We start from the raw sequence: 22,060 nt of genomic DNA, 5'->3' as shown, positions 1-22,060 counted from the left end.
TTTTAAAAATAATTTTAAAATGTTACATTTACATAGTATATGTATTTACAAAACCAGAGGTCAAATCAACAATTGTGCAAACTTTTGGCATAAATGAATGCCATAAAACTAAAAGAAATAGAACTGAATTAGGTTAACCTAATAATATTATTGTGATTATATGTTTGTTCTTTAAAATAAATGGCTGGAATAACTGGTAGACTGGGATTATTGGGGTCAGTTCAGAACTGCTGGGAAAGAACCCCAAAATATAATTCAGAATGTACAGAGATTGATGCGAAGAAGTCAGATCAAAATATTGGCACCACTAATCATTGTTTTAAAGAAAGACTTTGACCCATGACCAGCTTGATGCACAATACAAACTTTCAAAGCTTGAACCATTTGTGTAACAATAGTGCTGTTGTACACATATCAATCACATAGACAGTAATACAAATTCACATTCTTTATGCTTTTTCATTTTAAAATGTTTTTGATGCTATACAAACTTCTTATGGAAGGTCCCAAATGTAAACATGTATAGTGGGATAAGAATAAAAGCATAAAACAAAGAATGTATCAAATAAGTGCAAAGGTAATGTCAGTTTCTCTGAAACACTTGGTCATGTGGCATGTATTTTATGTTATACAGACATACTAATCACTGTACATTATTCCTGCATTATAATGTACTTGGTTTTTCTGGTGGAAAATCCAGATGAAAGAATTCTCTCCTTCACATGTACTTAAAGTGTACATATTAAGGAACAGGTTGATTGTTGAAGCAGAAAACAAGTTCAAGTAAATCCAAAGTCTTTGAGAAGCTCAATACCATGACTGCATTAGTGTTAGTGAGTTAGCTGTGTTACACATTAAAATACTTCCTGGACCGATCATCTTGTGATTCACAGATAAGAGTATTTATTGCAGTAAAGCCTGCTTGGTGAAGTGTCTTAGCTGATCATTTGATCACATGGTGACACTACTGCACAATGCATTGTTTAAAACACAATACACACAACATACTGCAAGAGTCCAGAACTGGCCTTTATGTTGACAGCAAGCATCCTCCATCTCGATCCTTGTTCATTTAGTCGATTATTCCAGCAAACGTGTTAATGGGCAGAGTCAGTCCTTTGCTCATGTATTTACTCAGTCCAACATCACTGTTGCCTTCTGCCATGAACTTTGACTTTAAGGATTTTTGAACATAATATCCAGGGTCTCGACATGGAGCAACCTCAATGCTGTGTTAGAAAATATAATACAATGCAACGAAATCATTGTTTTCAATCAGTATTATTTCTAATCATTATCACTCTAAGAAAAAGGCATTATTTATTCTTCCTTCATATTCTATATTTTATTTATTTTTTTAAATCAAGTAAATCTTGGATTCAAATTGTTTAAGATTACACTACTGTTCAAAAGTTTGAGGTGAGTAAGAGTTTTTTTTATACGTAATACTTTTATTTACCAAGGATGCATTAAATTAATCCAAAGTGACAGCAAAACTTTTACGTTGTTACTAAAAAATTATATTACAAATTAATGCTGTTCTTTTGAACTGTGACAATAATAAGAAATGTTAATTGAGCACCAAATCAACATTTTATAATGATTTCTGGAGGATCATGTGACACTGAAGACTGGAGTAAAGGCTGCTGACAAATCAGCTTTGCTATCAAAGGAATACATATTTTTTTGAATATATTAAAATAGAAAAAAAAGTTATTTTAAACAGTGATAATATTTTAAAATACTGTTTTCACTGTATTTTTGATCGAATAAATGCAGCCTTAGTGAGCATATGAGACCTCATTCAAAAATAAAAATAAAAATCTTACCAACCCCACACTTTTGAATGGTAGAGTAGATAATGGGCCTCTTAATTAAAAAGATAACATGAGGGAAAAAAGCCTTGATTTCTCACCTCTCAACGTTCATAAATTTTCTTCGAAAGTCTTTGTCCAAACGCACTGTGAAAGTTGATCTGTCAGGTGACTTCAATTTAAAATTGCATGTTCTGATCTTTGTCTCCTAAAAAAAAATAAAAAATCACAGCATAAATATCTGAACTTAATCAGATATAAGTTGTATTTACTTCTCATGACAGCCAAGCCAAAAGCACTTCACAGTTAAACATGAGCAACATAAAAGCAGAAAGTGAAAAAGATCATATATAAGTTATCTATTTATCTAAGAAAGAAAGAAAGAAAAGAAAAGTATGTAGTTTTCTCAGTTTGGCCTAGTCAGACCTACCATGATACTTGTTGGCTTTATGTTATTGAAAGCGACCATGAGACAGTTGAGATCTACAAAGTGGGAAGTAAAAATAGTAATTCACTTAAAATTGTTCAGGTTAAAGTTAATGTTTATCTAAATTGATTAACGAAAAAAAAAACTTTTATTCAAATAACTTAACTTTACCTTCAGTTTTGTTTTGTGGTATTGCTGAAATCTGAGCACCTGTGGTTCTGAGTGAGAACCCTCTCTCAACCTCCCTGTTGCTTAGCGACACCTAAAAGGAATGTGAAGGGCCATATGAGGTCAACTATGATTTGCTGGTCATTTAATTTTTAATTCTAGAAAAAACATCCAGAATGTTTCTTTGTAACTAAAGAATGTCACTGACTGGAAAACTGACCAATCAGCAACACCAGTCATTTCATATGTGACTATGTACATGAATGTACTGTATAAATACTCTAATAACAAAAGACAGCAGAAGTGATACTCACTTTTAAGTAGCTAAACGAGATCAGTGCCCCACACAGCTCGGCAGGCATCTTCCTCTGTTTGACAGTGTCTAAGGAAAGAATATGGGCTGTAAATATTGGCTGAATGAACCGATGGCCTAAATTAGGTATCGCATTGACTGTACTTATCCTGAATTTTGTTATTGAATACCTTTTTGTGTAGCTTGGGCCATTCTGAACTCTGGAAAATCCACTTCCAGGTCTGTGACAAAAACTTCTTCCACAGCTTCTTTGGACTTGTCGGAAAAGTAAATCTGGACAAATAGAACAGAGCATAAAAACAAGACTGGTATTTTTTAATTCGGAAAGTGTTCTGTAGTGTAGATCATTTAACAGCTTAAATAATGACCTAAATAACTTGACCTGTGGCTCAATATGGAACAGAGTTTATCACTCTTTACACTTTCTCTTGTTCTTTTTATGCTGCTTTCACATCTTTTATGTTTATTTTGTATATTACATATTTATTGCAAACTTCAGAGTAAATATCAACAACAATAACAACAACAACAAAAATCTACATGCAAACTTACTTGGTGATTAAATTACACCTGAATCTCATACCATCAGCTGGAAAAAAAAATGATCGCATACAACATGTCATTCATTCTCACCTTAACGTAGTAAATGTTGAAGTACACCGGCTGCTGTCCCATGCGCACATAGTACGAGATGATGTCAGCTAAGAAAAGGTCAGATTCATGTGGTTTGCCAGTGCTGGACTGGAAGATTAAAAATAAAACAAAGCAGAACAATTTGCATTTTTTAAGTTAATTATAATTTAAAGTCCTACTGACATCATTCATTAGGAGTGATGTTCGATGACTCTTGAATGTGCACTTGTACTTCAAATCTTAAAAGTATATATTAAAAAAAAACAAAAAAACTAATGTACTTGCAGATAATATACATTAAAGAAATAAAAGGCCACTTAAGTGTACTTAAAGAGAGTACACCTTCATGACTGTTTCGTAGCACACTTAAATACAATTTTAAAAAATAAGTACAACCCCAATTCCTGAAAAGATGAAATCAAGAAAATGTTATTCTGTCAGGACCACAATCGTCAAAGATAACTGACAATTAGCATACAGTTTAGATTGGTGGTATGGTTCTGTTCTGGGCAAGAACTCCCTGCGCATCCATGCAGACTAGCATGGATGAGAGCAGGGAGAGCAGCGATAATCCCCCTAGGATAAACAGACTAGAACCAACATAAATGGATTGCAGATATCATTAATATTCAATAATTTAATGTACAAATTTTAGAAATTAGTCTGATTCAAAGGGGAATCAGAAGGCCAAATCCTGACTGGATGAGAGGAGGAGTTGGGGATGGAGGAGGGTAACTAGCTATTAAGCCAACACGAAGCTGCTAATAATACTGAAGACGCTTATATATGGATGCTGTGGTAGGTGTCAATTCCCTATAGGTACACGTGGATCAGCTGAGAGTCAGCTGATGCGAGCTTGACTAACGTGACCTGCCAGAAAACAAATTTTGATTTTGATGGCTGCAACACACTCCAAAAAAGTTGGGACAAAGGCATGTTTAACACTGTGTCACATCAACTTTCCTTTTCATTACAATGTTTAACTGTTTGGTAATTGAGGATACTAATTGTTAAAGTTCTGCAAGCAACATTTTTGTCCAATCTCGCTTGATACTAGACTTCAGATGCTCAGCAGTCCATGGTCGTCATTGTCTGATTCTCCTTTTCATGACTGGTCATACATTTTAAATATGAGACAGATCTGATCTGCAGGCAGGTAGCACATTCACTCTGTGTCTACAAAACCACACTGTTGTAGCACATGCAGAATGAGACCTAGCATTGTCTTGATCTAATAACCATGGACTTCTCATGAAAGACATCACCTTGATGGCAGCATGTCTCTGTACAATTCCAATATATGCCTCCATGTCAATGGTACCTTCACACATAATCCAGTCACCCATGCCGTTTGCTCTGCTGCACCCATATACCATGACAGACGTTTGCTTTTGCATCTGTCGCTGATGAAAATCTGGATGGTCCCATTAGTCTTTAATTGGGATTGAGAACTCGATGTCCATTTTTCCCAGAAACAAGTTGAAACGTGGACTCATCTGACCACAGCACATATTTTCACTGTCTTTTTGACTGTCTGAGATGAGCTCTGGCCCAGAGAAACCCCGCGGCATCACTGCATATAATTGATGCATAGGTTTCACCTAGAGTAACAGAGATTCAAGTTGCATTTATTGATGCAGCGGCAGACTATTAAGTGACAGCAGTTTTTCGAAGTACTCCTGAGCCCATGTGGCTGTATTTAACACCCCAGCATGAGGTCATGCACATTCAACTGAGGTTTCCTGCCTTGCCCTACACAGACTGAGGTTTCTCTGGAGTCCCTGAATCTTTTCACAATATTATGTATGGTATATGGTTGGTGTAAGATCTAAATTCTTTGCAATTTTGCACTGAGAAATGTGATTTTTGATTTGTTTGACACTTCTCTCGTGAAATTTGCCAAAAAAGTGATGAGCCATGATCCAGCTTTGCTTGCAAAGGCTGAGATGCTCCTTTTATTCTCAAACATGATACCCTCACCTATTACCAGTTCACCTGCTTACTGTGAACTGTTTAAAACAGCTTAATTTGGATATTCTATAACCCTTTCACTTTTATTTTGCATCTGTCCCAACTTTTTTGGAGTGTGTTGCAGCCATCAAAATCAGAATTTGTTTATATTTAAAAAATACATTTTAAAAAGTTGGAAATCTTTTCTTTGCACTTTTGTCAATTAAATAAAAGTTAAAGTTAATTAACAAATCACAGATTCTTGATTTTATCGCACTTTACAAAACGTTCCAACTTTTCTGGAATTGGGGTTGTAAATGGCATAAAAGTTTCAATAGAAATTACATTAAAGTATATTATAGTTTACCATGAATGATTGTCAGCATGTTAAACAGTACACTTTAGCCATATTTCCAGGACAATAGAATTAATTATGAAATTGCATTTAAATTGTACTAACTGTACTAAATCCTACTTAAGTGGGTCAAAAAGCATGCTAAAGATTTAATATAAATTAAAACTATGATAAATTTTCATTTAATTGTAATTAAGATTAATTAAGTGATTGAAAATATTACATTTAGTTTGCACTTAAGTATAGTCTTTTTAAGTATATTATTTCTGTAATGTGTACTCTATTTTAAAAGTATGTTAATGTATTCTTGTTTTTCACAAGAGGATATCTGCATATATGCCATGAGCATGGTAATGTAAATATATCCTGGATTGAACTCTGGCATTTATTCACAAACGTCTTAATAAACAAAGTAATAAACAGGCTAACAAATTTGAAAAAATGAATGCGTAAGCCAAAATGGCAAGAGGAACATGTTTTTCACAATGAACAGTTACTAACTTTGCATTTACACAAGGAAATGATCAAGAGAGAGAAAAAAACCTTAAAGAGAAACTTTCAAACTTCCTCATTCCATACTGACTGACATAATCTGCTAAGAACACATGCCCACACTACTTACCCAAGTATGGCTAATATGCTAAACATCTTTTGACATACCGTTCTTGCAAGATCAGGAATCATCTGGCCAAGACTACAGACATTGCATCCATACCATGGATCCACCATTCCAAGATAAGAGCCCAGAGCACAGATGTTATTGCTTGTAGAGGGCACATTCTCCTAAAACAGATATTGTGTAAGATCATACTAGTTCTGCAAAAATGTAAAATACTTCTTTTTTTTTAAATGAACACAATGCACAAGTATTCACCACAGTACACTTGCTGAAGTTACCATTTAAAGGGAAGGAAAGGGTATATTATACCTTTACAGGAGAGGCTGTAGACGACTGGGGAGCAACAGGGATGTAGTACATCTGTAGGTTGACTTTCATAGTAAGAAACCGTCTCCTGGCTTCCCGTTTCCTGTGAAGCAAAGCCAAAATTTTGCTATCGAAACTTAACTCAATCATAACAGAACCTTAAACACAGTGCTGTGAAAGCATTTAGGGATCTGATTTTCTTAGAATAAGGAAACATACAGAAAACTTATTTCAGAGAATTAAAAGTCTTCTTCAATAGACAGACAATAATTGAAGTGATCTGTTTGTAGGGTCTATACAGTATGTTTACTCTATACCAACCCCATAAGCCAAGATACATTTAACTGACAGTTATTTGAATTTTGTTGCTACTTCAAGCCCTTTTCAGAATTATTAACCTGTCCGCCTTCAAGTCAGGTAATAGCAAAAATGTCAGGGTGATACAACTGTCCTGATAACATTATGATAAACAAGTCTCATTAAAAGGATAAAATTACTGAAAAGAGAAACTACATCACTCTTATTAAAAAAAAAATTCATTTGGTATAGTCAACAAAATCATGTGGTGCAGAAAACATGCAAAAAAGTATACTGTAAAACAAGAAAACAATATAAAAAGGACCCCTTCAGACCCTAATGACTATGTGTCTTATTCAATAAGTCTATTAAAATATCAGATCATTTGATGTTATTGTGATCTGGTAAGGTTAGTTCATGTTGTAAAATGTCATGAGATGCAACTCCCTAAAATGTAATGACATTTCTAAATGAATAATTTACAATATTGATAATATACTTTTTTAAATAATGTATTCAATCTGTAAGTAATAAATGTTATTATGTTATTACTTTTTACTTGATGGTTACACCAGATCATAGACACTCTCATTTGTCTTTGAGTCAAATAATAACAAATATCACAGATGACATAATGTCTCATACCTTAACCAGTAGCATGCCCTGGCCAGCCTTCCCACTGCCCGGTCATCTCCCATCACCACTATTTTAGCAGTGTAGTCCCGTTCTTCCTTGGGCAAGCTGTTGCTACTATTTCCTGCTCTCCTCTGCAGTGTGCCACTGCTGCCAGCTGTGCCTGTCTCCTCCAGTGCATCCTGCATCAGAGCCATGCTGTCGGTGACCGACGGCTTCACCTTAATTCCTCCACGCCGTGAAAGCCGCCCACTGCTAATTTCAGGCTTTAAGGTTCTTCCTCCAGTAAATTCCATGTCAGAAGCCTCAGTTCCCTGCATGTCACGCTCTATACCACTGTCTGTCGACATGACAGAGTGCCGTGGCATGTCTGAGTTGAGGTCTGTGGGGAGGTCAGACATATAGAACTCCTCTGAACTCATGAGGCTTTCACTAAATGATCCGGAACGGATGAATTTGGCCAGTTCTCTCCCTGTTACAGAGAGGATGAAAAAATATGTTGTATTTTAGTGAATAGCCTCATCATAGTAACCCTCTTGGTTTTAGATGAGCTCACGTATGCTAAGATCTATTTTTACGTGATCTAACACTGAAAAAAATACTTTTATTGCTGTAATCTAATCTCTCACTTTTGACTTTAATAAAAGGCACTATGTAAATGTAGAAGTTACTATAATAAGCTCTTTTTATGTTTCCAGAAAAAAAGCATTTATTTTACTGTGTATCTCACTGGTATATCCTTTGGTGTATCAGATGAGATCTCAACTATTTAATAAATTATGCTCAGATTCACCAGATATCAAAGTCTGCAATCATTCAATCAGTGCATTCAATGCAATCAGTCAATCATTGTCAAAGGCTTTTAACACTACCTTATATGCAAACTAACAAATAAAGCAAATCAGTAGTTGGGATAAAGGCGTGGAGAATTAAGGACACTCGATTTCACTTTTGGTGCAGCGACTCAAGTTCGAATCTGCCTTTTTCTAGTATCGAACTTGTCCTTTTTCCCCATCACATAACAGCTTGTTTATATTAATTTAAAGAGAAGAACATATTCAAAATGTGCTAAAAAAGCACTGGCAGGTATTTAATAATGGCAATAAAGTGTTTAACAGGCGTTTAATAGGCCTATAATTGAAACTGGATATGGTCCTTCCACGACCTGTGAGGACACCTTTACTGATCTGCAGGTATAGGGTGGCCTTTTAGGGATAGGGACAAGAAAGGTCCCAATAAAGAAACATTCATTTATTATTTTAATAAATAAACACTGAGTAGGTTGATATTATTGCATACAGTTTTATAATGTACTACAATACACTGAGGTGCAAATAGTATCTGACACTTTTTGCACTAAGTGTAAATAGCATCTAATTTACACTGTTATCTTGCAACGCTATTAGTGCAAATAACCCCTGCCAAAATATTTTAGCAAATGAATCCCACTTACAGAGCTCCTCCTCCTCCCACCACAGATGGAAGCTCATCTCCGGATTGGGAAGCGGAACATCGCACAGGGAGCCACTGGACAATAGACCTGAAACCCAAAACCGTCACAATGACACCACAAACAAATCCTGCTTCCTGAGTCGGCTACACAAGTTGAAAATCAAATATCTAAAAAATATATCTAGGTCTTTTATTAAAGAAAAAAGTTATTTTGGTACAGATGGATTCGGTCAAGAGTGTTTGTTTGTGTTTGTGAGAGAGTATAGATAAGAATATAGAAACCGTGCAGAATAGAATAGAATAGCATAGAATAGAATAGTTTTGCAGTGTACCTTTCTTTGTGTCACGGAGGATCTGTAAGTATATCTCTTGTAGTTTCTGTCTGATCTGCCCCCGATCCCCTCTGTTGACGTCTGTGCTCTGGTCCATTGCTGCAAGCACTTCATTAAAGTATGACTCCACGTCCTGGTCCAAGTCCTGACATATGCACAGACAAATAATCAGACACACAAACATCTACACAGAAAGCCACACAGCATGAAATCACAAATGCAGATGCACACACAAACATACAGCCCTAATTCAGACATACAAATATGGGATGTCCTGTGGATGTCCTGTCCTGTTGCTTTGAGTTTTCTGAAAATAAACTGCAGACAGCTGACGTGTGGACAGAGACAGAGTGATGCTGACCTGCAATAAATGCTCACCCTTTGTCTCCATCATTGTATAGTCTCACAACTAAAATTATAGAGTAGCCTACTTTGACCGTTATACACAGGTTAAATGTAGGTACAGGCCATTTCTCATTCATTTAGAATAATTAATCCCTTTCTTTTGCATAAACTTTTCAGCAGAGGGACAGCTTTTTGACTAGATAAGAGCAAAATGGCATGTTGCACTATGTTCCAGGGCTCATTCTGATTTACAGCTTGTTGCCGTGACAAAATGTAACATCTGAATATTTCACACTCCTTGGCCCATACTCATATAGAAACCTGTGATAAATGATGCTGCCTAGAAAACATCAATTCTGAGTGTGACTGCGGATGACTGGCATATGGAGTATATCAGAAAAGTGAATAATTCATACCATATCTATGTACAGACATGCAGATACATAATAAAAACATAACAGGACCTAAACTACCATTCGAAGTTTGGGGTCGGTATTAATTTTATTGTTTTATTGTCTCTTATGCCCATCAAGGCTGCATTTTGATGAATAATAAAGTAAAAACACCAATGTTGGGAATTTTTATTACAGTTTTAAAAAGCTGTTTTCTATTTTAATATATTTAATTTATTCCTGTGATGGCAAAACTAAATGTTCACTCCAGCCAATCCAGTCTTCAGTGTCACATCATTCAAAATAATTCCAATATTCCAATTTGGTGCTTAAGAAACATTTGTTGTTATTATTATAACAGCTGGAAAAAAAATAGTGCTGCTTAATATTTATGTGGAAACTGTGATACATTTTTTCAAAGTTCTTTGATGATTAGAACGTTCCAAATAAATGCCATTTATAATGCAATTTATTTGTAACAATGTAAAAGTCATTTTTCATCAATTCATTGCATCCTTCTAAATGAAACTATTAATCCCAAACTTCTTCAGTTGCACCTAAATTATATTATATTGTTTGTTTTACCAGATATGTTCAACAAACAATGAAAAAAGTGCATCATAAAGTTTTAACTCTGAATGCATTACTGACTTCTGTGGAACACAAAAGGAGATATCAGTCACTTTCAGGATTTAGGATTTGCTAGTGAACTTCTTGGTTATGCTAGACCAAAATGAGCTTTTCTAGATAACATTACTGACCTGCAATGCATCATTGAGAGAGGGCCCATTACAATCCTCTCCCAGTACCGCCTGAACACTGTGCTGCACTAAGCAGCGCATCAAGCTCAACGGGTTCTGGAACATTCCTTGAGCCTCAATGTCAGCCTTCAGAACAGTGCTGAGAGACTCAGAAAATACTGCAGGATCCGCAAACACAAACACCCTGAACACGGCACACACAGAACACAGCCATCAAAAACTCACAGTTATTCACACAGAGAAAAAAAAACATTGATCTGATTCACTTCTAACTGGGCTGACGTGAGGTTTATTTGATAAAGCTTTCTGCTGACATTAGCAGCCATGTCAACCTCAAAATGTAGACTGGAAGCAATTCATTACCATTCATTAATTCATTAATTACTGTGCTGGTTTTCCCCATCTACGCCTGTTATGTTGTGCTGCATTAGAAAAGGGCACACCTAGACTAACTAAACAAATTTGTTTTTGTTTCGTTTTTTTTAATAAAGAGCCCTGTCAACAATGTCTTCCTTGTTCCCTTCTATGATTATAGTGTTAGATCATTTGAAATCCGCATTCTAAAGTGTTCCAAAACTGAAAAATCTGGTAATTGTCAGACTCTGTTCCATGTTTTGCTCCCCATGTGTTTCCTTATGCCCATATTTGGTTATATTCCTGTTCCTGTCCTCATTGTTTCATTATTAGTTCATTGGTATCCACCTGTGTTTGTTAATTATCTCGTTTAGTTTGAGTATTTAAGCCCTGTGTTTTCCTGTATCTAGCATCTGGTAATAATGTCGATGTTGTGGTTTTTGTGTATCACGACCTGCCTTGTGCTCCCTGCTCCCTTGTTACCCCTTTTGGATTGTGGATTAAAGACTGTTTATTTTGAGTCTATCCTCATCTCCGTGTTCTACGTTTTGCCACAGAAGGCAACCGTGACAGATTACCAGACCAATACAGTAAGCGGCGCCCCTACTCCTAGTTTTGTTTTTCTGGAAAGTCATTTGTTTTCTTGTTTTCTTGTTTTTTCTTCCCGTGGCATGGAAGTCGCTGCTAATTTTTCCGCCTTAGTCCACTGAGATCTCCCCTTCGTGGAGTAAGCGTGGGAATTCTGCAGGATCACTGCGAGTACTGCGAGTCTGCCGGCCACTCATCAGTCAAGCCTGCTGGCCGATCCTCAGTCAAGTCTGTCGGCTGTTCATCAGTCAAGCCCGCCGGCAGCGGCTCACTCAAGTCCACTGGCTGCTCCGTTGTCAAGCCCGCTGGCCGCTGTACCCCTAAGCCCTCAGCTGACAGCTGCTGTCACCCTCACCCCTAACCAAGGAAGGAATTTGAGGAGGAAAAGGTTGTCAGCTCCAGCCACAGAGCTTGCTCCAGTGTCAGCTCCAGCCCCAGAGCTCGCTCCAGTATCAGCTCTAGCCCCAGACCAGAGTCGAGAGATGGCTCTAGCCCCAGACCAGTGTCGAGAGATTGCTCGAGCCCCAGACCAGAGTCGAGAGATGAATCTAGCCCCAGACCAAAGTCAAGTCATGTCCCCTGAAGCCATGTTTGAAAGTCTTGTCGCATCCATAGGAACAGGTCTAGTCGGTCTTGTCTTGTCCATGGAGGCTCGTCTGGGGCAGGCCACGGCAGGCCTTCTCTTGTCATGGCCACGGAGGCCATTCCCAAGCCGCTTGCTTCTCCTGTTGCCTCAAGGGAAGCGGTTCCTGAGTCTAACCCTGAGAGGGCCCCTGACTCCACGTCCAGCCCAAGGAGGGCTCTTGTACTCGCATCATGCCCAGAGAGGGCCTCAGATTCCGAGCCTAGCCCAAGGAGGGCTCCTGTTCCTGTGTGTAGCCCAAGGAGGGCTCCTGTTCCTGAGTTTAGCCCACAGAGGGCTACTGTTCCTGAGTTTAGCCCAAGAAGGGCTCCCATTCCTGGATTAGGCCCGGAGAGGGTCGCGGTCCCTATGTCTGGCCCACGGAGGGCCTTGGAGCCCGTAATCTTCCCCAAGTATTTTTTTGGGGGGTGGTTATAGGGCTCCAGGCAGGGGCCGGGGCCACGGCTTCGGAGGTTGCTCCGCCATGGCCTTCTGGACTGTCTGCTCCGCCATGGCTCCCCGGGCTGCCTGCTCCGCCATGGCGCCCCAAACTGCTTGATCCACCATGGGTCCCAGAACGGGACCTCCAGAGCACCCCCCCCCCCCCCCCGTTGGATGTTGTGAGGACGCGCCTTCCGGGAGAGGGGAGTAATGTCAGACACTGTTCCGTGTTGTGTGTGTGTGTGTTTTGCTCCCCATGTGTTTCCTTATGCCCATATTTGGTTATGTTCCTGTTCCTGTCCTCATTGTTTCATTATTAGTATCCACCTGTGTTTGTTAATTATCTTGTTTAGTTTGAGTATTTAAGCCTTGTGTTTTCCTGTATGTAGCGTCCGGTAATAACGTCAATGTTGTGGTTCTTGTGTATCACTACCTGCCTTGTGCTCCCTGCCTTGTGTTACCTCTTTTGGATTGTGGATTAAAGACTGTTTATTTTGAGTTTATCTTCGTCTCCGTGTTCTGTTTTGCCAAAGAAGGCAACCGTGACAGTAGACAGTAGACAGACGTCATGCCCACGGACCATTGGATAAACGTTTAATGCATATGGCACACAAAAGTGGAAACACTTCAGGAGTTTCGAAGTCGTCGTCGGATTGGTTGAATTATACAGGATTTCTGGTGGACGTGCGTGTCACATTCTTTAACGTTCCACCTGGAAACAAAGATGCTGTGACGCCAAACCCCCTCATGAAAGAAGAAAGCCATCGTGTTTACAACTGTGATGACGAGCATTTATCAGGATCAGCTAAACGCTGGATTTTAAAAGGTATGTGAACTATTTAAAATTCGCAGCATAGAATCTTTAAAATACGTCCGAGAGTTTTACACACTGTTATACTGTTATAGTGGTGACATTTCCACGCCCGAAACATGATGCTGAACGTAACGAACTGTGATTGGTTGTTTGACATGTCGGTCAAATGGCCTCATGGGCGGGCCTTGGCCAATGAAAGCTGCCATGACAGTAGTACAGGTTCAGCAATTATTAAGCAAATGTTACAGTAATATAAACCGCACTTTTAAAATAACGATTAGGGCCCTGATTGCTCCAAAAACACAAATGGCAATAGACCTTTTCTATAAATAATTATGTTCACATGTGTAGTGCAACATATTAATACAGACATGCTCCACTAATGTTTGACACCCAGAAAGTGGCTAAACAGTGTTTGGGTTACACAATACTTGAACACAATAAGGTATCACAAACTCACAATGAACAATTTATTGTTCTATAAAGTTATAAAAAAATATATAAATGTATAAATTGCTCATTGTTAATTTCATTAATTAATTGATAATGCAATAATTTATTAAACTTGAAATGTATTAGTATATACAAATAAAATTACCCAAGATTAACAAATTCTGTAAAAGTTATTTCATTTTAGCTATTGCATCAATGTTAAAGTAACCATGAAATCAAAATTGACAATTCTTATTTGTTTATCTAATGTTGTAGTGTTTGTGATGAATGATTTATATTTATATTTGCTATATAAAGTGGCTATATTTGCCACTTATTTTTTATATATAAAAAAAAACATTTAAACATTTTTAAATATGACTTAGGTGTTCAATACTTATTTAGATCACATTAACTCACAGTGACACACTGACTCACCTCTCCTGCTGAGGATAGTGTTCATTTTTCAGATTTTGTTCTGCAATGATCCTTTTCTGATAAAAAAGGCCTATGAGAAAAAAAAACTATGTAGATTAGACTCACAGGGATCATGTTTCTTGTTTATGACATGTTTTCTTGGCTTCAAGCCAATAGAAAAACTATGATCAGGAGAGATGCTTGTCATATTTTGTTTGAAAAAAGTAACAAGGTATCAAACCTGGAGCAAATCGTTCTGCTTTCATTTGGCCAGCATAACTAAGGCCCACAGTGCAGTACGGCTGAGGCAGAGTCAACAACCTCTTGCAGAAGTCATACACTCTTTTATAGAGGTCATCAGGTATGTATACAGTCTGCAAAGAAACATAAGGATGTCATGCAGGATTTTAGTGGCTTCTACAGTTTTTGTTTAGCATACAAAGGGACCTGGGTTCAAATTTAAATTTCTAAAAATTGTGTTGTATGGAAAAGAGCAGCTTTCACTATCTGATAAGAATGGATAGATGATGACAACATTTTCATTTTAAAGCAAATGTTCTTCAGAAGATGCAAATTGATTGAACTGACCAACATTTTTCTGGAAATTACATTTCTCTGTGCATACAAATGAACAAACGCTCAGACTCCAAGACATTTTTAACCAAGCAAATGTGCCGATGTCTAAACCAGTGCTTTTCAACTGGTTGGTATGTTCTGATATGTTTGCTAAATGCATCACAACTTGATGAAATATCTGGATCCTGATTTATAACCAGCTGAGTCTCATCACTAGTCTAAAAGTAAAATTAAGGAAACTTACCTGCATCACAGCATATATCAGTGTATTAAGCAGAGGAATGAGATGTCTCTTGCAGTCAGTTCTTTCAGCCTATATATGAAAAGAAGGAAAATCATGTTTATTATCTATCCATCAAATCATTCACTAATTCATATAAACCATTCTATAAATCCTCACAGCTACCGCTGTTCTTTGTGTGTTGAAATTATGTTAATTTTGTTTATGAGTTAATTAACTGTTATTAGTAGTTAATTATTCCATTACTGTTAACTATTATAACTGTAATAAATGTATTCTTTTTTTTTAGTGACAGTAGCGACAGATAATCATCTCAAGTTTTTTAGGCAAGTACCTTCAAGTAACGTTGTCGTAATAAACACTAGGCATTTAAATACAGTAATAGCATTTGGGAAATATTAACTGAACATACTTGAACTATTTTTGTCAATCACTAAAATGGGAATTTTAATGCTATATTTCAACAAGCATTATGCCATAGAAACTAGTGACTCACTCTTTCTAGTTCCTTGATGGCCACTCTCACCAAAGCCAGACTCTTGAGAGAACTGCCCTGCACTTTCTTATGTAATGTCCATCTCAGCATCCCTGCAGAATGAACAAAAATGTACAGCTCTTATATACACCAAACTAGAATATGTATGCAACAAATATTGTGCATTGATACAGCCACTTGAAATTGGCACCCCATTTGTTCCATGATACTGATGCTTACAGATTAGTGCAACTTGTTTACATGGCCTTTATATGTAACATCAACAGATGATACTGACGATTAGATTGCAGATTGTGGTTCTTAAAGGAGCCATGTCTTTTATAGCCTGCCTTTTTCTTTACATAGCATGTAAGGAAATCAACTGCATCTGGGTTTGGCCTTCAGGTGTATGTGTTTCTTTTGTTGGGTGTAATCTGTAGGTGTGAGTCCTACCTTTGTTGACAACTGGTTGCTCAGTGTCCATTTCTCTTATAATGGTTAGCAGGCTACGGTAGATTTCAGATTCAATGGCAGCATATTCAGCTTTTTAAAGAGAAGCCAACAACATAGCATTTGAATGCTGATATAAATCAGTTGATATGTGTGAGATACTCTACCATTCAAAAGTTTAGGGTCAGTTGGAAAGTTAATCAAAATACTGTTTTTAACTGTCATAATGTCACTAAAGACTGCAATAATGGCTGCTGAAAATTCAGCTTTGCCATCACTGGAATAAATTACATTTTAAAATATATTATAATATAAAACAGTTATTTTAAATGGTAATAATATTTCACAATATGTTTTACAGCCTTACAGTCTTTTAAAAACTTTTTTTTTTTTAAATTGGACCCCACATTTTGAATGGAACTGTACATTTTCAAAGAATCAAATATTCAAATAGTGATTTGTCAAAAATCACCTTTTGTGATTTATAATTTACCAGAAGTGTCTCCAAAAGGTGTAACTCTCACCTGCTGAGTCCATAACATGAATACTGCTAGAATTTCTCCAGGATGCCATACTGTGGCTTGGTCCTTACGTAATGAGGTAAGCGGAAATAATCATCACTGTGACTGCTGACACACACAAACACACACACACACACACACATACACACATACAAAATGATACAGAACATTGTTACATAAAAATCAAGAGAAAATAAAAAGACATTACTTTACATTTACAATTTACTAAAGAATAAAAGAAATACAAATTCTGTTATAATTTACTTACTCTCATGCTGTTCCAATTGTTTCTTCTGCAGAACACCAAATAACACAATTTGTGGAACATTTGGGTCCAAACAACATTGGTATTAAATTTCACTGACCAAAAAAAAAAAAAAAAGCACAGAAACATTTTTTCAAAATAAATTATTTTGTGTTCCACAGAAGAAAGAAATGCAAACAGGTTTGGAATGACATGAGCTCGAGTAAATGTTTTGCTGAAATATCCCTTTAATGTGCTGGTCACATTAACCTGACTCTATCTTCCACTTCATGATGCTGAATGTTAATCTAACTTAAATTGCATAGTTTTGAGCTTATAAAACACAGAACGTAATATCAAGTTATTTCGGGCATGATTATATGCACTCTGTTTTAACAGTAAACTCTTTACTGTAATTGATAGCTAAGGTTTTTTACCAAAAAGCAAACACACTCACACATGACCATGGCTAACAGCCTCAGGTGCACTTTTACCCACTACTGATTTCACAAGAAAACTTCCCCTTCATTTCACCCTCTCAGATATGGTTTATAACTGACCAGCAACACAATGCAACTAACTGCTCCGTTGCTAAGACATTTTAAGTCACAGAATCTAAGCAACAGAATCTACTTTAAAGTAACAGAAGCTACTTCCAAGAGACTAGAGAGAGGAATGAGAAAAGGAGAGCAAAAAACAATACTACAATATCCAAAAAGCCAGAACGAGCGCAAAAAAATGTTAACCAAATAAGTGAAACAAAAGGGAACTTTTCAGTGACTGACATAGCTCGTAATTATGTAACTTTCCGATAGCTTGGTTTCTCAGTGCTGAAATCAGAATCACATTTCACAGGATACCTCCAGCAAGCTGCAACTGTCTGATGTTGTCTAAGTCTAAGAAAAAGAAGTCAACTGCCTTACCTTTCATCCTTGTGAGACTATCAATGGACTACATCTTATATGGCACATGTATAAAAACTTGTGCTGGCCAAACAGTCAGAGTGAGAGCTGCACACTGTGTTACACTTCCTCTAACTGCTGCGGCTGTCACTGAGGACAACTGCAACTCTGACTCAAAGCTGAGTGAATGTGAGGGAGGGACGAGAAAGAGAGAGAGAGAGAGTTTGAAAGAGGCATGGCAGAGGAAAGTTTAGAGGGATGTATGAAATGTATGAAAAAAGTGTGTAGAGTGGGTGTGTGGACACACTGAAGGGAAAGTCCTTCGAAAATGTTTAATATATCATTCTAATTACAAACAACACCCTGATCCGGTTTTTGGACAAGTTCGGCATGAACTTTTATATCTAGCCAAACAACGTGACTCATATGCATGTGTGGTCTGCATAAGCCTAGTGCCGCAGAACGGCAAAACTAGCACGCAAAGATTAAGCCCCTGATCCTGCACAAAAAGGCATTGAACAAGTGAAAAGAAACAGGGTCAAGAGCGCTGTATCAGCACAGAAAGCAGCTCGCTGAACCACAGGCTTCCTGTCGCTCACTTGGCCCTCACTCTCAGAGAGACAGTATGACAGGACCTGACACATATCCTGTCCCCACAAATGTGGGGGTGGACCACACACACAACTGAGATATATTTAGTACCAAGAGAGAGAAAAAGTTATGCTTAGTAACTTTTACTTTCTCACTTTAGGTTCAGTCTTTACTTCTACTTAGAGAAAATTCCTCTTTAAACATATGTAATAACACTAAGGTGTGGAGATTATTAGGAAGGCCAATGACACATAAAAGCATCCATTATAAAAGAAGAGAAAAAAATCTATTAAAAAAAAATATATGCCAAGTTTATAGAAATGTTTTTTTTTTTTTTGTATTCATGTTGCTTCGTATGGCTTTGGAAAAACTTTCAAACCATTTTCAAGAGTTTACATGTAATGACTAAAAATATCATGGCTAACATCAAGTAAACTTAATTTTATATTGTACTTTCTCCCTCAATGTATGTGTACATATTTTAATCATTGATTTCAAAAGTGTGTACAATATATTTTGTAAAAACTTTACATGTAATATTGCTTGTGATATGTCACCACATGAAATATTACAAGCTGAACTAAACTTATTTGGTCTTTTTATCGAGTTTATGAAGTATGCAAAGTTTTTTTGCACCAAGGTATAATACTTGTAAAAAATGATAATTTTGATAAGTACAATTTCTAAGTTTGACGGTCTCGACATCTTTATCTAACAGCATTATCGCTCTTGTGGTTGATGGATAGACATACAAGGTTGCCAGGTCTCTGTAAAATGTACAACTCAAAGGTGACTCAAAACCCGCCAAAAAGGAATCCAATCCATCCAATCACAGTTGACAACTACGGGATTCCCATAAAGGACCCTGCAATTTTAATTAAAATTTTGCTTATTTTGTTTAAAATCTTATTTAGATGATTTTAGCTAGGCATGTTTACATGTAGGGTGCATATTTAGTTATTTAAAATTAACATTTTGTCATCATTTACACACTCTCATGCTGTTCTAAACTTGTACGAGTTTCCTTCTTCTGCAGAACACAAAATATATTTTGAAGAGTATGTGTACCAAACAGTTGCTGATCCACATTGACATAGAATGTATGTATGTATTTATTTATTTATTATTTATGTATTTATTTATATTTCCATACTATGGAAGTCAAGGGGACCAGCTACTTTTACCCATATTATTCAAAATATCTTCTTTTTATGTTCAACAAAAGAAAGAAACTTATGTAGGTTTGGAACAATGTGAGGGTGAGTAAATTATTACAAAATTTAAATTTTTGGGTGAATTATCCCTTTAATTCTTATTTTACTCTGATTTAAATTTTCAGCACTTTGCATGATAAATTGTTTAAAATGTAACATATAAATATGAATAAGACTGTTTCAATCTGATATGCTGCCACAGCCATTCATAAAAGCAGCTTTACAGATAATAATGTTAAATCATAATATGTGGCCTATACCTTTATGCCTTTTACTATTGTTTTCTCTACGATTAATCTACAATGCCAAACTTAATTAACCTAAATTACTGCCAAAATCACTTCTGGATTGTGAATGTGCCCTTCATACCATCAATCGTTCAGCAGTCTTTAGGTTGCCAGGTATTCATTTCAAGGATCAACACAAATTCGTAAAAGCATGTATTTTCATTTTCTTTGTTCTACATATACATATATCTATATTTCTACATATATTTCTACAGATAAATTTTTTTTTCTACTGATAAACTGTCATGACCTCCAAATTCTCCCGATTTCCAATCTGGGCGTAAAAGAAGGATAGAAAATAATAGTTCATATTTTAAATTAAGGAGCTAGTTTTGAGCACTGAAACTTGCCATATGTTTTTATTGTACTGTAGACTAGAGCAATCTGTATTATATATATATTCTCCATGTTATCAATTGTATCACCCTGACATTTTTGACATTATGTTCTAATATTAACATGAATTTAAATTCAGAAATTAACATGCTCAAAAAGGTCTATTCAAGTCATTGCATATATTAATTTTTATATATTAATTTTTATATATTAATTTAATTATTAATGTATTTTTGAATAAATTAGGCAGACAAAAATGAGTCATGTCAATGACCTACATTATTCACAGACAAAAAGCAGAATGATTCAAAATAAATAAATGCACAAAGACAAATACATCTATTTTGAGTCCACTTTAGACAATTAACTAACTATAAGTAACTTTGCAACTACATGTCACTTATTAGTAGACTGTCTGCTTAATATCTGCTAACACTTTATTTTGATGGTCCGCAACAGACTAGTGACTTTTTTTGCAAGCGAAAACAACTGAAACAAACTAACTGTTGTAGCTAACTGCACACAAGATAACTATTGACTGGTACAAGAAAAAATTAAGATAAACAGAACATATGGGAGGAAATAGCGGCTCTGTGTGTGTGTGTGTGTGTGTGTGTGTGTGTGTTATGTGATGGAGGGAGAATGGATGGCAGGCTTATGCAAGATCACTGACTTTCTTTGCAACTGTTTGTGTATATGTGTGTGTAGTACCTCATTACTGCATACTCAGTCAAGCTTCAGTGCTGCAGACTTTTCAGCATCTCAGGGGATGAAAACTCACAGAACTCCTCATAAGATCAGCCCTGCATTGCCTATGGCACTCAACTTTAAAATCTGACAAATGCAAACAGTTCTTTTCAAAGAGTGACTTCATCTGGACTAGACACACTTCTGAGTTCTAAGTACTGTAACAGGAACAACAACCACTTCCTCTGCATGCTATTTTTAGTTGCTGTACCCAGCTGTGTAAGTCCTATGGATTAAGCTATGTATGCTAGGTAAAGTGAAATATATGATTGGCATTTGTCGTGTTTTAAAATAGTGTCTATTATTTTAAAGACAAATTCTTGTGACAGGCCTAAAGTATTTAGCTAAATAATCAAATGATAATAATTTTGTCAATGGCAGGTAAACAGCTAGAACTTATGATGAACTTGAACACCAACAGATGAACTTGTGGTGCATGAGTTTGCATTTCCTCCGAGACACATTTTAACTAATTGTACTGCCTCCGATAACCGATGCGGCTATGAGTCCAAGTCTGAGTCCACTGGTGAAATGCTATGATTTTGAGCTGAAATGAACTCCACGTTTGTGCAAAACCTGATGATCATGTTATCCATTATGATTTGATAGTGTTCCAGAGATCAGCTGGCATGTTTCAATGAAAACAAGGAAATCTGCTATTCATTTTGTAGAAAGGAATCCACACGATTAACATCATAAATTTGCCTACTTTTTGGTGACCTAAAAACAGTGCAGTATCTCTTAAATTTTTTAACTTTCAGTGTATTTCCAGGTTTAAGATAGATTTTAATTGCAAAATTTCAGTGTAGTCTTAGACTGTTAAACCTAACACCCTTTTGCCCCTTTTAAGACCCTTTTACATAAATGTGTCGCCTATGAGACACATGGCCATAATATTATAATTAACAGTTTAGTTAAAGTCTAGATGGCAGACATGAATGTAGAATATTTCATAATTAATTAAGATGACTGTAAAGTTAAGACCTGAATGTACTTAAATAAATAAATAAA

At 36.4% G+C, this 22,060-nt stretch overlaps 1 protein-coding gene across 1 annotated transcript; it reads right to left on the bottom strand.

Moving 5' to 3' along the window:
* Nucleotides 1-7: 7 nt before the first annotated feature.
* LOC107569363 (phosphoinositide 3-kinase regulatory subunit 6-like) lies at nucleotides 8-17,999 on the bottom strand. The gene is made up of 20 exons (XM_016255447.1): nucleotides 17,896-17,999; nucleotides 16,732-16,836; nucleotides 16,211-16,300; nucleotides 15,779-15,870; nucleotides 15,286-15,354; nucleotides 14,707-14,839; nucleotides 14,487-14,556; nucleotides 10,798-10,981; nucleotides 9,300-9,444; nucleotides 8,969-9,055; nucleotides 7,528-7,987; nucleotides 6,589-6,688; nucleotides 6,321-6,443; nucleotides 3,356-3,463; nucleotides 2,893-2,995; nucleotides 2,724-2,791; nucleotides 2,413-2,503; nucleotides 2,245-2,297; nucleotides 1,916-2,022; nucleotides 8-1,229 (listed from the first exon to the last, which is right to left on the bottom strand). The coding sequence occupies exons 2-20, from the start codon at nucleotides 16,778-16,780 to the stop codon at nucleotides 1,073-1,075; spliced, it is 2,289 nt and encodes a 762-aa protein (XP_016110933.1). The 5' UTR covers nucleotides 16,781-16,836; nucleotides 17,896-17,999; the 3' UTR covers nucleotides 8-1,072.
* Nucleotides 18,000-22,060: the final 4,061 nt, after the last annotated feature.

Source organism: Sinocyclocheilus grahami, unplaced genomic scaffold (genome assembly GCF_001515645.1).
Source record: "Sinocyclocheilus grahami isolate Dianchi unplaced genomic scaffold, SAMN03320097.WGS_v1.1 scaffold1338.1, whole genome shotgun sequence".
Classification (NCBI taxonomy): Eukaryota; Metazoa; Chordata; class Actinopteri; order Cypriniformes; family Cyprinidae; genus Sinocyclocheilus; species Sinocyclocheilus grahami.
This window is presented reverse-complemented; position numbering and strand designations above follow the sequence as displayed.

Coding starts and splice junctions, on each gene's coding strand:
- LOC107569363 (XM_016255447.1), bottom strand. CDS start 16,780: ATGGCATCCTGGAGAAATTCTAGCAGTATTCATGTTATGGACTCAGCA. Junction 10,982..14,486: donor CACTATCCTCAGCAGGAGAG/GTGAGTCAGTGT, acceptor TGCCGTGTTCAG/GGTGTTTGTGTTTGCGGATC. Junction 2,792..2,892: donor GGCCCAAGCTACACAAAAAG/GTATTCAATAAC, acceptor TTCTTTCCTTAG/ACACTGTCAAACAGAGGAAG.